The following is a 14,904-nucleotide window of genomic DNA, read 5'->3' on the forward strand; positions in this document are numbered from 1 at the left end:
CAAATCTATTTGTTTTTTTTTCTTTAAAATATGCGTTTTCCAATTTAGTTTACTGTCTAAATGTATTCCCAGATATTTTACGGAATCCTGGTTTGGTGCAATATGCAAATTATTACCGACAAAAATATACTTTATATAATTTTTGTATAAATTTATCATTTATATCCAAAAAAATCAATGTGTACAATTATTTTTATCATTATTGTTTCGGCCAGATTCAAGAAATCATTCAATTTGATTGCGCAAGAATAAAACTAGAGCTACATGGCATTGTGCCCTTAACTGCTGGAACTTCCTGTATTGTAATAAAATATTTGAAAAATTTCGATTGTTTTCAAATATATTATTATAAATACCGTAACTTTCATCATTCATATTTTATAGACAGAGTATAAGAGCTAAATTAGACGATGACCTTTTATATAAGCTTACATGCCAAGTAAATGAAAAGAATTTAATAAAGGGGAGTTAAAATAAAGGATCTTATCTCATACTTAGAAGAATTATATAAACTGAATAAAGTTAAAAATATTTATTTGAAGTATATAAGTGAGTTTTAGAATTATAGCTAGAATTAAAATTAAAATTCGAATTATTTTCGATATTAAAAAAATAATTCTACAAAATAAAATAAGAAAAATATTTTTTCCGCTGTCCCCAAAAACAATAGTTCAATCAACACAACCAACCAACCAACCAAAGTTTCATAAATAATTCAAATCGGTTGCTCCTTCTCTCAAAAACTGCAATTTTTAACACATTTTGTACGTATTTCCGAAACGGCTAGACCTGCCTTTGCCAAAAACTAATCACCGCTTCTCTTCATCATTACGAATTGAATGTTTTTTGAATCATTCAAATCGGATGCCCGATTCTTGCAAAAAACGAGTTTTCATTTTCAGCAATATTTGCTCCGTGTCTCCGTAACGGCTTAGCCTGCCTTTGCCAAAACCTAATCAGCACATCACCTTATTAATGGGAATCAGTTGACCTGTGCTCATATACATACCACATACACACACATACATTCATTTTTTCTAAGGTATGCCAAAATGTTCAGAGAGCTTTGAAACGTAAAAGACTACTGTAATTTACCCTACGGGAAGTTAATAAACAAAAATAATCTGAATATATATTATTAAACATAATGAACAGTGTTGTCTTGAATTATGCCTTAAGGCAAATAAAAATAATCAATAATAAATAAAAATTAATCAATGATTATTATTCTGTTTATTATAAATACAATAAATTCCATCATTTATATTTTTTGTAAATATAACATAATGGGCGACGACATGTATATATATATATGCAGGGCCGGTCCTGGGGTCCTTAGCGCCCGCATGCAACTTTTTTTCTAGCGCCCCCCTCCCTATTAATTTTAACTGTTTTAACAGTTTTTCATTAAAATTATATAAATATGTACATATTATTTTTAAATTAATTTTTAATTATTCTGGATTTAGTTTTATCTAGGATTTTTAATTATTTAGGATTTAGTACACAAAATATTAGATATAATGTAAAAGCGTATAAAATAAATTGATTTTAAATTTATTTAGAAAATCGAGGCAATTCGCGGGTTGATTATTATCAAATATTTTTAAATTTTCAATTATTTTTAACGTATTTTAACGCAATATTAATATTTGGATTTTGAAACATTTTACTTATTTATTATGCGATTTATTCTATTGAGCAAATCATGCCAGGAGAGCTAAAAAACTAGCTTGCATGTATTTCATGTTGGATTTTTTAAATTTTAATTTAATTTAATTTTTCATTATTTACAATATCAAAAATTGCGGCGTAAAATTCTCCTTATTGATATCGTAAGACCCGAATTGTATTCATCCCTGTTTTCCCGTCACATTCAGAGTATCAGATTGTTTCAATTGTGATTGTGATAATTTTTTAACGTATTTTAGAAGTATTGTCCAAAAATCAGTAAAAAATGAAAAAAGAAAATACACATTTCTTGAACTATATTGAAAAAAAAATCTAATTATATTTTATATCTATTATTTCTGTATAATTAATAATTATTAAATTTAGAGTATGGGCACCACTAGATATAAAATAAAGCCGTAAGATTTTTGTTCCAAAGTAAATTTTGCTTTCATTTTTTAGATTTAGTCCATTTCCATAACCCTAATCACGCATGTCTTCAACATTCAAAATTCACCAGAAGCGAAACATTTGGAACAAAAGCAAAAGTTACAATCCAATTTCTCATAATCAGAATAAACATGCCATTTTCTAAGAACTGACTCCCCATTTTTTTCCCGATTATAATTTGTTTATATTTTTAACAAGTTCCGTTTCAACTAAATCAGCTCGCAATTTTTCGTCAATAATGCCCAATAATTAATTAAATCTTTCGCAGGTTTGCGCATATGGGATTGAACACTAAATAATTTCTTTTTCGATTCCACGGTAACTTCAAACAAAGAAAATATTGAATAAGTAGATTAAGCAATAAACAGAGCTGTTATTTACTAATTTGCAGAGTTATTAATCGGATAATTGTTCCTACTAATATCACATTGCAAAATAAATATGTTTTTTGTGTCTCCGTATCCCTAGTTAAGTTAGATTGTTTATTATAATTTATTAAAATATTATAAATTTAATTTCCGAAACTCGTTTTGGCGCCCCCTAAGGCGTGCGCCCGCATTTTTTGCATGCATCGCATGCAAGGCAGGACCGGCACTGTATATATGTATATATAATAATCAAAAATAATTGGCATAAAAACTTAAATTTTTCGAAAATCTCGAAATTTTTCTAAAATTTTGAAACTGCCGGACCTATCATCTTCAAAATCTATCTTCTTCACAAAGTCAACACAAACCAATTGTTTTTTGAATCAGCTAATCGGATAAAACTGATATTCTTTGCAATTTCTGTTCTGTATCTCCAAAATCGCTGGACCTGCCTCTGCCAAAAACTAGTCTATTTGAATCCATTCCATTCATATACATTATTTATACCTGTTTCATTTAATTCCAAAAGATAAAATCTTCGACCGAGGAGGTGCAATTGCAACATTTAAGAATATCTTCAAGGTAACTACATATAACATACATATATCGTCGTATGTAATTACGGTCGAAAGAACGTGCAATTATTATTTATTATATCTTTTGTTTTCGTCTTTGGAAACGAAACTTGATTCGAGAAGAGAATCTTTGAGACAAATTTGTGAGGAAGAAGAAACGTCCTTGAAAATGAATTTTTTGTGAAGAAAATAAAAGTAGTTTAAAAGAAACGATTTCTAGTTTCATCAAATGGCTTTTAAAATTTCTGATTACTTTTTTTTAGCTAGATTAAATTTGATATTTATGCATAATTTTGCAAATAATGATGTAAACTGCAAGGTCGCAAAAATCGTGTATTTTCCTATATAACTTTTTTAAATTTAAAGATTTTTACCCACTTTGTTTTATGTTTCAAACAAACCCATTTTACAATTACATATATATTTTTATCTGTTTGTACATATTACATAAATACATTATTATAATAATTATAATATCAGTATTATTTTTCACGTTGAATAAAATATATCATCATCATCTAATGTACTTATTATTATTAACTTATTATCTATACACATATATGTATTCTAAATCTAAATTAAAATATTGGACTTTTTTGAATTTTTTAATTTTCAAAACTAATATCACAAATATATGTTATATAAAATTATATATGAAGGAATATAATCTTTGGTAACTTTTATAAATAAATCAGATTATATTTATATATATATATATATATATATATCTTGATAGTTTTTTCGACGTTGAAACATATTTCAAAGTAACTAGCAGCCCATTCGTCGAAATAAAAAAGGTATAAAGTGTAAATACTTTTATTTATACGTTTCGACACAAGATGCGTGTCATCATTCAGCAACTACAACAATTTGAAAATTTTATTACTAATATAAACAACAATATAGATTAATTGTAGCATAGAGAAACATTATACACACCACAGGACAAAAACACTCAACAAAAATTTATTTTAAAAAATTAAACTTAATAACATATACAATTAATCTATATTGTTGTTTATATTAGTAATAAAATTTTCAAATTGTTGTAGTTGCTGAATGATGACACGCATCTTGTGTCGAAACGTATAAATAAAAGTATTTACACTTTATACCTTTTTTATTTCGACGAATGGGCTGCTAGTTACTTTGAAATATATATATATATATAATAAAAAAAAGTTTAAACAATGATCCATCCAGTTATTAAAGTAATACTAAATTTTATTTAAAATAATTTTGATTCTTCTTTTGTGTATAAAACTACAAAATTTAAACTAAATTATAATACTATTAAATTTTGAAATTATTAGGAATATTTTATTTAAAAATAGGAAACTCAAAATTTTCAATAAAAAGTTAATTATTTTTTTTCAGGATATATAAAAAATAATATACTCAATACATAATTAAAATACTGTTACAAGATTTACAGAAGTATTATTTAATTGTTTATGAAAAAATGTTTTAAACAAAAATTTAATTTTATTTTAATAACTGAAAAGTTTTTAGTTATGTATTTATATGTACCTTTTCCTACAAAAATTAGGAAATAATTAATATGATATATTATTCCTTTGAAAATTTTGTTTAAAAACATATAAACTATATGAAATTTGCAAAAATTTGCTTATAAAGCAAAAAAATAGTATTGTAACTAGTAAAAAATTACTAACAAAATTCTAGAAAGATTTGCAAAGACAAATAACTTTGAAATAAAATTTAGGAACATCATGGAAAATAAATCTATAAATTAATTACTAAATAATATTTTGAACTGCTCTCAATTTCAAATAACAAACAAAATATTTAAAAGTGACTAAAATTTGGAAGAAAGTTCTTAAAAACTAATGAGTATTTCATCTATCTGCATCTACTAAAACTAGAATTTTTATAAAACTAAAACTGGGATTTAGTTATTTAATATATATGTACAAAGTTAGTTAAATAAATAAATTCAAATATAAATATATAGGTGATGACTTCTATTGTCGTTTTTTTGGATTTTGGCAAGATGTGATATCAGAGATAAATATATATATATATATATATATATATATTTATTTATTACCTGGACTGAGCTTTGAATGTTAAAAAAAAAACAGATCATTTATTCCTGGCCGCCATTATCAAACGTCAAACGACTTTAACCACAATTTTTTGCACAAATATCACACAAAACTATTAACGTTATAAAATTTTTGGAACAAACGGTTTACCTTTATTAAAGGCATTTTACAGCATATGAAGTCACAAAATAGCTAAATAATTATAAAAAACTATACTTTTGTATAAATTTGTATCACGAAAGTCGATTCGACGAATATTTAGTGGTTCATATATTTTTTGCACAAACACCACAGAAAATTATAGCGATTTAAATTTTTGAACAAATAGTTTGTTAGCGTATTTTCAAACTTTTAAAGCCAAGAAATATATAAATAAATATATAAAAACAGTACTTTTTGTATTTCAACGTAAAACGAATGACAGTTCAACAACCATGAACAACGCGCGCTTCGCAGTGTTACAACCAACCGCGAACTTTGACATTTCGTTATTAATTTAAAAATAATCTTATAAAAACAAATATTTATTCACATATTAACTTATTTATGCAAATAGTAAAATAAAATTTAAAAACAATTCTTTTGCAACATTTGTGATTCGAAAATCAAAAAAATAACGTCCGTTAAACGTTGCAAACTTCAATTCAGTTTCAGCGACCGCAAACTTTGACAGTTGACGGTTCGTTATTAATTTATGAAAAATATTTTAAAAAGTGATATTTAATTAATAAATAACTTATATAAGGAAATATTTTAACTTAAAATAACTTAAAGAATCGTATGGTTGGCAAAATCCTATATGTTAAAAATACTTGTGCATAAATTATATTTACATTCAAAATTTAACCTTAACAAACTTTGACAGTTCGTTATTTATTTTTGAAAACATTTCAAAAATTGATCTTTACTTAATAAATAATTCGTTTATGTGAATATTTAAATGTAGAACCGCATAAACAACAACTTTTATAAACGATTTTGTGTGTTTAAACTCTCCGTGCACAAATTATATACATTGAAAAAAATTTCATAAAAAACTCAATCCAGGTAATATTAATTTGGTTATTTATATATATATATATATATATATATATATATATATATATATATATATATATATTCTTCTACAATTTAACGATCAAAATAAATATTTAACGTATTAACAAAAATGGTAACTTTCACAAATGGCATTCGATTTATATTTTTTTTGTAAAATTTAGTACAAATCATAAATGTCGTCTTGAATTATTATTTTTTACGACATTACCTGAGTTACTATATAGTATATATATAGTTTAGTATTAGATTCAATAAAACAGTTCAGTAAAATCTAATATTTCTAAAAATCTAACCAGGAGGAAGCACAGATTCATAAAAAAATATTAAAAATTGGTAAAATTATTGAAGATACACTGATACATTTTTAATAATATAAACTTAAATTATTATTGTTAATTTTTCATAATTAAAACAAATATATATGTACAATTTAATAACTTCGATGGTTTTTTTTTACAAACGAAATTTTTGTTTAAAAAGTGCTTTCTCCTGATTTTTATTTTAATCCCCAAATATTTCACTAATAATTTTAATTCTACGTCTGGGTGGTTTTCAAATATTAGTAATGTTGAAGGTTTTTTCACAAAAAATCAGTCATATATTTGGACGAGGTATGAATTTAATATTTGGCATAGAAAAGTCCGAAATAGAATTTAATATCTGAGAAAATTATGTCTTCGGACCAACATTCTACTAAAAAACTACTAAAAAAATATCTACTTAACACTAAAACTATCAACGACAATAATAATAAATTATTGCGTCGATAATTGGTTGAAATAAATAATATTTTATTTTTTAACAATGTGAAGGTATACCTTGGGTTATAGAGTTTTCCAAAACAATATGAAACTCGTCTAAAGGCTCCAAAATTTGTCTAAAAAATGTTAGAAGGCCTCTTCGACGTAGGAAAGACTGCTCTTCGTACATTTCTGCTGTTAATTTGGTTGCAGCCATCGGTTGCAACATTCTGTGGAGTAAATGCTCCCTATAACAGACAAAATAATTATGATTAACCTGGTGTACTAAAGGATTTTTGGAGAGCAAAAAAAATTACGCTAGTATTATTTTTACCTCAGACTGAGACAAATAAAAAGCTGGAACTTCCCATCTTTGCCCAAAGAATGGCAATGTGATGCGTTCTGTATCTCGTCCACCAAATGGCAGTAGCACCTCCAAACGGCCGCCACTTCTTGTTGGTTCTGAGGAGTCGCCGAACCACGAACTGCCGCCAAAGAATCTTCGACTAGATTCGCTTCGAATTCTTCTTTAACACGAACTAAAAAATACAAAAACACATTTTAACATTGTTATAAATCTTATATATAAAAATGAATCGCAAAATGTGTTGGTAAGTGCATAACTCAACAACGCCTGGACCAATTTGGTCAATTCTTTTTTTAAAATGTTCGTTGAAGTCCAAGGATGGTTCTTACGGCGAGAAAAAATCGAATAATTGCCGGGAAACCCCTAAAAACAGCGCCTTTCTTATTCTCATACAAACGTTATCAAACTAAAACGTAGAATAAATTTGAGCTTTATTGCTATTATAAAAAGTTCATATTAAATTACAAGCACTCGCTGTACACTCCTTCTAAACGATTATTAGGATTTTGATAAATCTTTCTGAAGTTTGTTAAGGACATTTTCTAAGGATGTATGAGATCATAAAGTACTGGGATGTACGTGCAATATTGTAGAAATAAATAGCAAAAATTGCAAAAACGACATGTCATTGTTTGCATTGAAAACAAATGAAAACTATCATCTGCCAAAAATTTCAATTTACTTATGAACCTAGACATTATTAGTGTAATAAATTTATGATTATGAATAAGAAAAATGAAATGTCTACATTATTATTGCCGAAAAGCAGCTGAGATGTGCCAGAAATTAAAATAATATAAAATACAGTATATGTATGGCAGATTGAATGATACACACATGAATAGGATATGACAAATTAATTCACTTAAAATATGAAATTAAGCATTAATCAGGGCCGGTCCTACCTTTAATGCGATACATGCGAAAAATACGAGCGCACGCCTTAGGGGGGCGCCAACACAAGATTCGGATATTAAATTTTCAGTATACTTTTTTTCAATATATAATTTCTTTACATCTTTTATTAATTTTTCCACAATATTTTTAAAATTCGTAAAATTTTTACTTTATAACAACAAATGGGAAAGTAAAAATGGATACATACAATTCACGATATCTATTAGGAGAAGTTTAAGACGCAATTTTGGATATCTTAAATAATAAAAAATTGAATTAATTTAATCCAACATGAAGTACCAGTATTAGGTTATGGTTATGGTTATGTTATACCGTTTAGTAAACTTCAATTTCCAATATTACAGTGTGGGAATCGAGACTCATGATTTTATTTAAAGCAGTTCTACATTTAACATCGATCATATTATATATGTATATGCATTTTGTCGTGAAGAGTAATTTAAAAAACAATAATTTTTATTTTTCGGTAAATATTAGTATATTATATTAAAAAATTGTAGGCATGGGTACAGGACAACATCTGTCGGGTCATCTAGTTTTATTATATACATTTGGTACTCACCAAAATAATCCCATAAATACAAGTTGCGTCCAAAAAGCCTGGACGAACGAAAACCGAACAGGAACGCCTGCTGCAAAGATTTGACCAGACCGTTTTCTCCGCACAAAAGTGTTGTTAAAGTACTAACATCTCTGTGCCGACTGGGTTTGTAGTGCCATTTTACTAAAACGTTCACGCAATCACCTAAAAATAAAAAAAACTATGAAAAACATGTGAATCCAAAAATCTCTTATAATGTCCAGAAGAAGTGTTATATATTTAGAGTAATATAAATATTTCCTCTATCTCCTTACTTATCATGGTTTGAATGTCGGACGGTTTCAAGACGGTGCTTCCTCCTGCTGCACAAGGTGACCTTGACCTCGGAGGCGTGCTGCAGGCGACCACGAGGTCCTTAGATGGCACCGTCGAAGGCACCAGGGTTCCTACCAGGAGACGTTCGGTGGAACCGTCGTCTATGCCTCGTCCTAGCCAGCGACCACAGGGAAACCTGGGAAAAAAAAATTAATAATAGTTTAACTAGAAAACTTGTTGTAGGTGTAAAATATTAGTACGATTTTAGCAAGAATATATCAAAAATCTAGCAGGAATTTAGCAATATTTATAAAGATGTTGAAAATATTTTAGGTGCAGTCAAGTCAGAATCCAATTAGAGTCAAGTCGGAATCTAGTAAAAAAAAAGAATTTAGTACAAGATATAACGTTAATTTTTTTAGTAAGATTTCAGTTATAATCAAGTTAGAATCAAGGTTAAATCAAGTTTTCGCTAATTTATATAATTCAGCAATTTTCGTTCGCCTGATTTGTATCATGAGGCGTCCATCGATCACGTGATCATTTTTTAAGAATTTTTGGATCCCTTCTTCCCCCTTGATTATACTTGGTGATATTTAAGATTACCCCTCCTCCTACTGCCACAAAATATCAAAATAGTATTTTTTTTTTAAATATTTTTGAAAATTTTTGGATTTTTTTTTAAATTCAGGTAAAAAATAAATGCACGTGATATCTTACTAGAATCTTTCTCCCTCGACGTGATCATTCACGATTTTTTGTCCAAACATAATATAATTAAATTCGAAAGTAGTAACACTAACATTGCTGCTTTTTAGAACCCAATTTCATTTTAGTAAGATTTCAATTTTTTGCAATTAAATCAGTTAGAACCCAATCACATTCCAATAAGAATCCGGCGAGATTTTGGTTAAAATCGATCAGATTCGAAGAATTCAATTAGATTTCAGCAAAAATTTTGTTAGATTCTGACAAGCATATATTTAGAATCCGAGGAAGTCTCAATAATCTCTAGAATAAAATTCTAAATTATTGTTAGAATCCGATTACACTTCAAGAAAATCTAGTAGAATCTGATAAGATTCTACTGAGAATCTAGTAACATTTCAGTTAGAATCTTCCTAAAAATTTCAGTAAAAGTTAAGTTAGAATCCAGTCAGATTGAATTATAAATCTAATAAGAAACAAGTCGAATTTAAGTTACAGAGACAATATTTTTAGTAATGTTTTATTAAGATTTAAGTTATAATTTAAGAATGTTGTGAAAATCCGATTAGAATTAGTGATTGTTAGTGATATTTTAGTTAATCCAGTCGGAATAAAGTTTTAATATCGTTAGAATAAACTTATAATTAGAATAAAGTAGGAATCAAGTCTTCTTTGAATGAAGTTAGAAGTTAGAGCAAAATCTTAGAATATTTGTACATAATTAGAGAAGTTAAATAAACTGTTTCAAAAGGTGACACAGATATAAAAAATATATTTAGACAATTAATAAAAATTATTAATAACTCTAAATTGTATTAGAATCAAATTGGAATTAAATTAGCTAAATTTCAATTCTTATTTAAGGGGATATTCTGGTCTAGAATTTTTAAGAAATCGATTTTTTTATATTTCCAAAATTTAACTGATCAAGAATCTATCTATGTAAAAAAATTAAATTAATGTCGGCGACATAGTAAATTTTCCACAATAACAATCTCTAAACGCGTTTAAACGATTTCTCAACTTCTACTGAACCGATTTACTTGAAATTTCCACAAACTCTTCTTTATAGACTTCTTTTTAGTATAAACTACGCTCATCCCCAAATTAAGATTTCTACTATTTTTTTAAATTAAAAAATATCAAAAAAAGTTGTAAAAAACACGTTTTTTAAATAAATTATGAGAGGTTAATGCAAGACCGATTTTTTAAGGATTTTTTGACCCCTAGGTCATGATATTTAAAATTACCCCCCTCCCTCAACAAACATCACGTGTATTTTTAGTTACGTAAAATTTTTGAAACAAATTTTTCGAATTTAAGAAAAAATCGTAAAATTTTTGAAAATTTAGGCAAAAAATAAATACACGTGATATCTTCCTTTTCCCACGCGATTTTACATCATTTTATGTCAAACCCACCGTCCCCCTAAAAGCCTCACGAGATTAATGGACTCCCTTTTAAGGCAAAATGCCACATACACCTAGTATTTAGTATTTTATCCCAACTTACTTATAAGAATGTCCAGTAACTTCGTTTCGTACAAGAACATTCTCAACTTTCCAATTGGCCGATAAACCTGTGCTATCATGACCTATCCTCAAAGTCGTCAAAATTCCCAGATTTTTATGCTAAAAAAAATAATAAATCGATATCATTCATATATAAAAAAAACATGTAATAATGTGTATATGATTTGTTTCCTCTTACATTAAATACGAATTCTAGAGAGCCTTTAGGTATGGGGATGTGTTGGGTTTCAGAAATTGTCCCCGAGATCACGATGTAACAATTGGCAGTGGTGCTGCTCGCTGCACTAGACTTCCTCGAAGGAAAAATTATCACACGATAGGGTAAAGCTGGAACAAACAAAATTAAATTGAATCAAAGGATAACTTAATGCAGATATGTCCTTTAATAGATTTGATCAAAGCTTAATTTCATATCCATATATCCTTTCTACTTACTCGTTGTGGGGTACGTATTGGTAAAACAAAAATAATCCACGGCGTTCAGTGTTAGCAAGTGGTACAAAAATTGTTCCCGTTCGTCTTCGCATCTCAAAAAAGCACAACGTCTGTACAGAGTTTTTAGGAGCAATCCTTGGGATAACAGAGTCCTTAAATGTCTCGACAACAACTTTTTTTCTAAGGATAATCTGACCCATGCTCTTGCGTAACCTATGTGGGTCTTTATGTCTGTCATTGCTTGGATATTCCTAAAAATAAAATATTTATAATATTTTTATAATATATTTTCGTTTGTTATTATATTATGTACCTTATATCGAATATTAGAGATTCTGGTAAAGGTTTTAGTTGTTTTTCTGTTAAATTTTTGGTTTCGTCCCTGGGACTGTCTTTTGTACTCGTCGAGGCGTCTTCGATGGTCATCGTGGATAAATCTGAAATTTATTAATAAATAAATATTTTTTTTCATTTTTTCTGATGTAAGTCTTTAAATACACAGTGAGCCAATAAAATTTAAAACTTGTGGTGTATGGCATCGTGCCTTAAGGCAAATTGCTGGAATTTCCCGTACCGCAATGAAATATTCGAGCAGTTTTAAACGTTTTCAAATATATTATTACAAATACTGTAACTTTCATTATTTTGTAAATAATGTTAAATAATTTGTAAAACAATAAATGTAAATCATAAATCAATTTATCTCCAGAACATTAACAATCGTCATTTCATTTCGAATTCAATTTTTTTAAAAAAATAGTCGCCTAATAATTTGCACAAAATTGTGTGCGACATTTTCACTTATACTGTGCTTAGCTTGGCGGCATTTTCACATTTTTCAATAGTTTTCTTTTCCAAAATTTCTTTCACAAAATTGGAAAAGTGCTCCAGTACATTAACAGTCTAAACGCACTTACGTAAACATTTGTACCAGAGTGGCGCTTAGACTGTGCTTACCCTGGGTAATTTTTTGAATTTTTAATAAAAAATTACGAAAATATTTTATGGAAAATAAAAGAAGATGTTACAATTTTTTATCCTCAAAAGCAATTGTTTTGTCAATACAAGCAGAAATTTTTTGAATAATTCAAATCGGATGCTTAGCTCTCTCAAAAACTGGCATCTTTTGCACATTTTGCTCGGTATCTCCGAAACGGCTGGACCTGTCTTTGGCAAAATCTAATCACCACTTCTCCCAATCATTACAAATTGAATGTTTTTTTGAACCATTCAAGTCGGATGCTCCGTTCTCTCAAGAACTCAATTTCTATTTTCGGCACTCTATGCTCGGTATCTCCGTAACGGCTGGACCTACCTTTGCCAAAAACTAATCAGCACATCTCTCTATCAATAGGGATCGAATGTTTTTTAAACCATTCAAATCGGTTGATCCGTGCGCCCGAAAACGTGGACGAAAAAATGCGGACACACAAAACACACATACACACACACGTCCATTTTTTTTTTCCAGGTATGCCAATATGTTCAGAAACCTTCAAAACGTGAAAAAATGCAAAAATTTTCATTTTCGTTAATTATAATCTAATTATTATATCTAATACTTACAATCCAATCGCTTTTTCAAAACACACCAAGACAATCCTATTTAAGCAGCGTGAAATATTATAATATTAAAATAACATACTAAATTTTTACAATAATTTGTTATCAAATCTTATTAGTTTAAAATTAAATCTACCACTTACCAGGTGTTAAAAAATTCGGGTCAGTAGATTTGAGATCATCACCCTTTTGCAATTCTTGATAACTTGTAAGGTGCACCCAGAGGGCAGATTTGCCCTTTTTATCCTAAAATAAATATACACAAAATTAGTTAAAAATTGTGATTTTTTACCTTGAATTACTACAAAATTATTTACCTGCAATCCGTGTGACCAAATCCTTTCCAGAAGGTCACAAAGGGATGAAACAAGGGTGCTTTCTTCGACGCCTCCGAGACCTCCATTGCTTAGACCCAAAGTTCCTGCTTCTGGTCCTAATTTCTCTAAGAGCATCCTTTTCGTCCTACTTTTACAATCCTAAAGGACAAAAACCAGAAATTGATAATGATAAAAAACAGAACCAGAAATCCATGAAGCCAACATAACATTTTTTCAAAAATAAAAGTCTTAAAACGCGTTTTTCTCCAAACTGTTTTTTTCGATATGTTCACGATCTCTCAACTTCCACTGAACCGATTTACTTACAATTTTTAATCAATAAAAAATAAAACTAAATGTACATAAATATATAAAGCATATAATAAATATAAGAAAATATTATAAAAATGTTGAGTAATAAATATTATAATAAAATGCTAAATTTCAAGTATGGATCACAGACATGAACTCTAAGGAATGACTACTTAGTATGATGGTTAAGAGTGTCTTCTGCAAGATCTTAAAAAAATTACAAGAACTGAAAAAAGGAAGGATTTATCAGGTTTTCTATATTTTTTTTATTACCTTTAGTAGTTTTTCGACAAATGTCCAATTAGCCTGAGCAAGGATTGCAGGATTTAATTCGCTAGGTGGAAGTGACAATTTACTACCACTGTCCTCGTTTCCGTCCGGGGGTTCCCTTATTCCCTGATTTTTGTGACTTTGTTTGATCCTTCTGAGACTATTGAAATTCCTGTCAAAAAATAAATTTTTTGTATATATAATATAAATATTTTGTATATATAAATAAATTGATAAATAATAAATACATTTTGAATACAACATCTCGGTATAATAAATTTTTACTTTAGCTCCGATACTAATTGCAACTGATCATTATGTGACTTATTTTTAGAAGTGCACTTGTTTATTAAATCTCTTGTAACTTTTAAACGGTTTGTTTTAAATGCATAAAATATTTGAAAAACTCGTACAAAATTAAATTATCTGCAATATTTACTAACATCATAAAGCCATACATCTACTCGGTATACTTTAAAATCGCGTTTGAAACAGATATATGTATCTGAGAGCCCTACTTACGTATTGACGTCTCTTAGTGGAAGTGCATTTATTTACTATATCTCTTGTAACTTTTAAACGGTTTGTTTTAAGTAAATAAAATATTTGGTAAATTTGTACAAAATTGAATTATCTATAATATTTACTAACACCATAAAGCCATACAACAACTTGGTATACCTTAAAATTGGGT

The 14,904-nt window shown here is 28.1% G+C and overlaps 1 protein-coding gene across 1 annotated transcript in view; it reads right to left on the reverse strand.

Moving 5' to 3' along the window:
• Positions 1 to 6,990: 6,990 nt before the first annotated feature.
• The window catches only part of LOC113372401 (DENN domain-containing protein 5A-like), a 34,358-nt gene continuing 26,444 nt past the window's right edge, over positions 6,991 to 14,904 (reverse strand). Inside the window, exons 12-22 of the mRNA XM_026612722.1 lie at positions 13,629 to 13,773; positions 13,455 to 13,557; positions 13,315 to 13,350; positions 12,062 to 12,185; positions 11,749 to 11,999; positions 11,492 to 11,640; positions 11,294 to 11,412; positions 9,073 to 9,269; positions 8,780 to 8,962; positions 7,267 to 7,471; positions 6,991 to 7,180 (exon numbers count right to left, since the gene is read on the reverse strand). Coding sequence (XP_026468507.1) covers positions 6,991 to 7,180; positions 7,267 to 7,471; positions 8,780 to 8,962; positions 9,073 to 9,269; positions 11,294 to 11,412; positions 11,492 to 11,640; positions 11,749 to 11,999; positions 12,062 to 12,185; positions 13,315 to 13,350; positions 13,455 to 13,557; positions 13,629 to 13,773 — 1,702 coding nt within the window. The remainder of the gene's footprint in view (positions 7,181 to 7,266; positions 7,472 to 8,779; positions 8,963 to 9,072; positions 9,270 to 11,293; positions 11,413 to 11,491; positions 11,641 to 11,748; positions 12,000 to 12,061; positions 12,186 to 13,314; positions 13,351 to 13,454; positions 13,558 to 13,628; positions 13,774 to 14,904) is intronic.

The sequence above is a fragment of the Ctenocephalides felis genome, unplaced genomic scaffold (assembly GCF_003426905.1).
Source record: "Ctenocephalides felis isolate EL2017-DRISC unplaced genomic scaffold, ASM342690v1 CF-g0.4_SCAFFOLD_01604, whole genome shotgun sequence".
Taxonomy (NCBI): domain Eukaryota; kingdom Metazoa; phylum Arthropoda; class Insecta; order Siphonaptera; family Pulicidae; genus Ctenocephalides; species Ctenocephalides felis.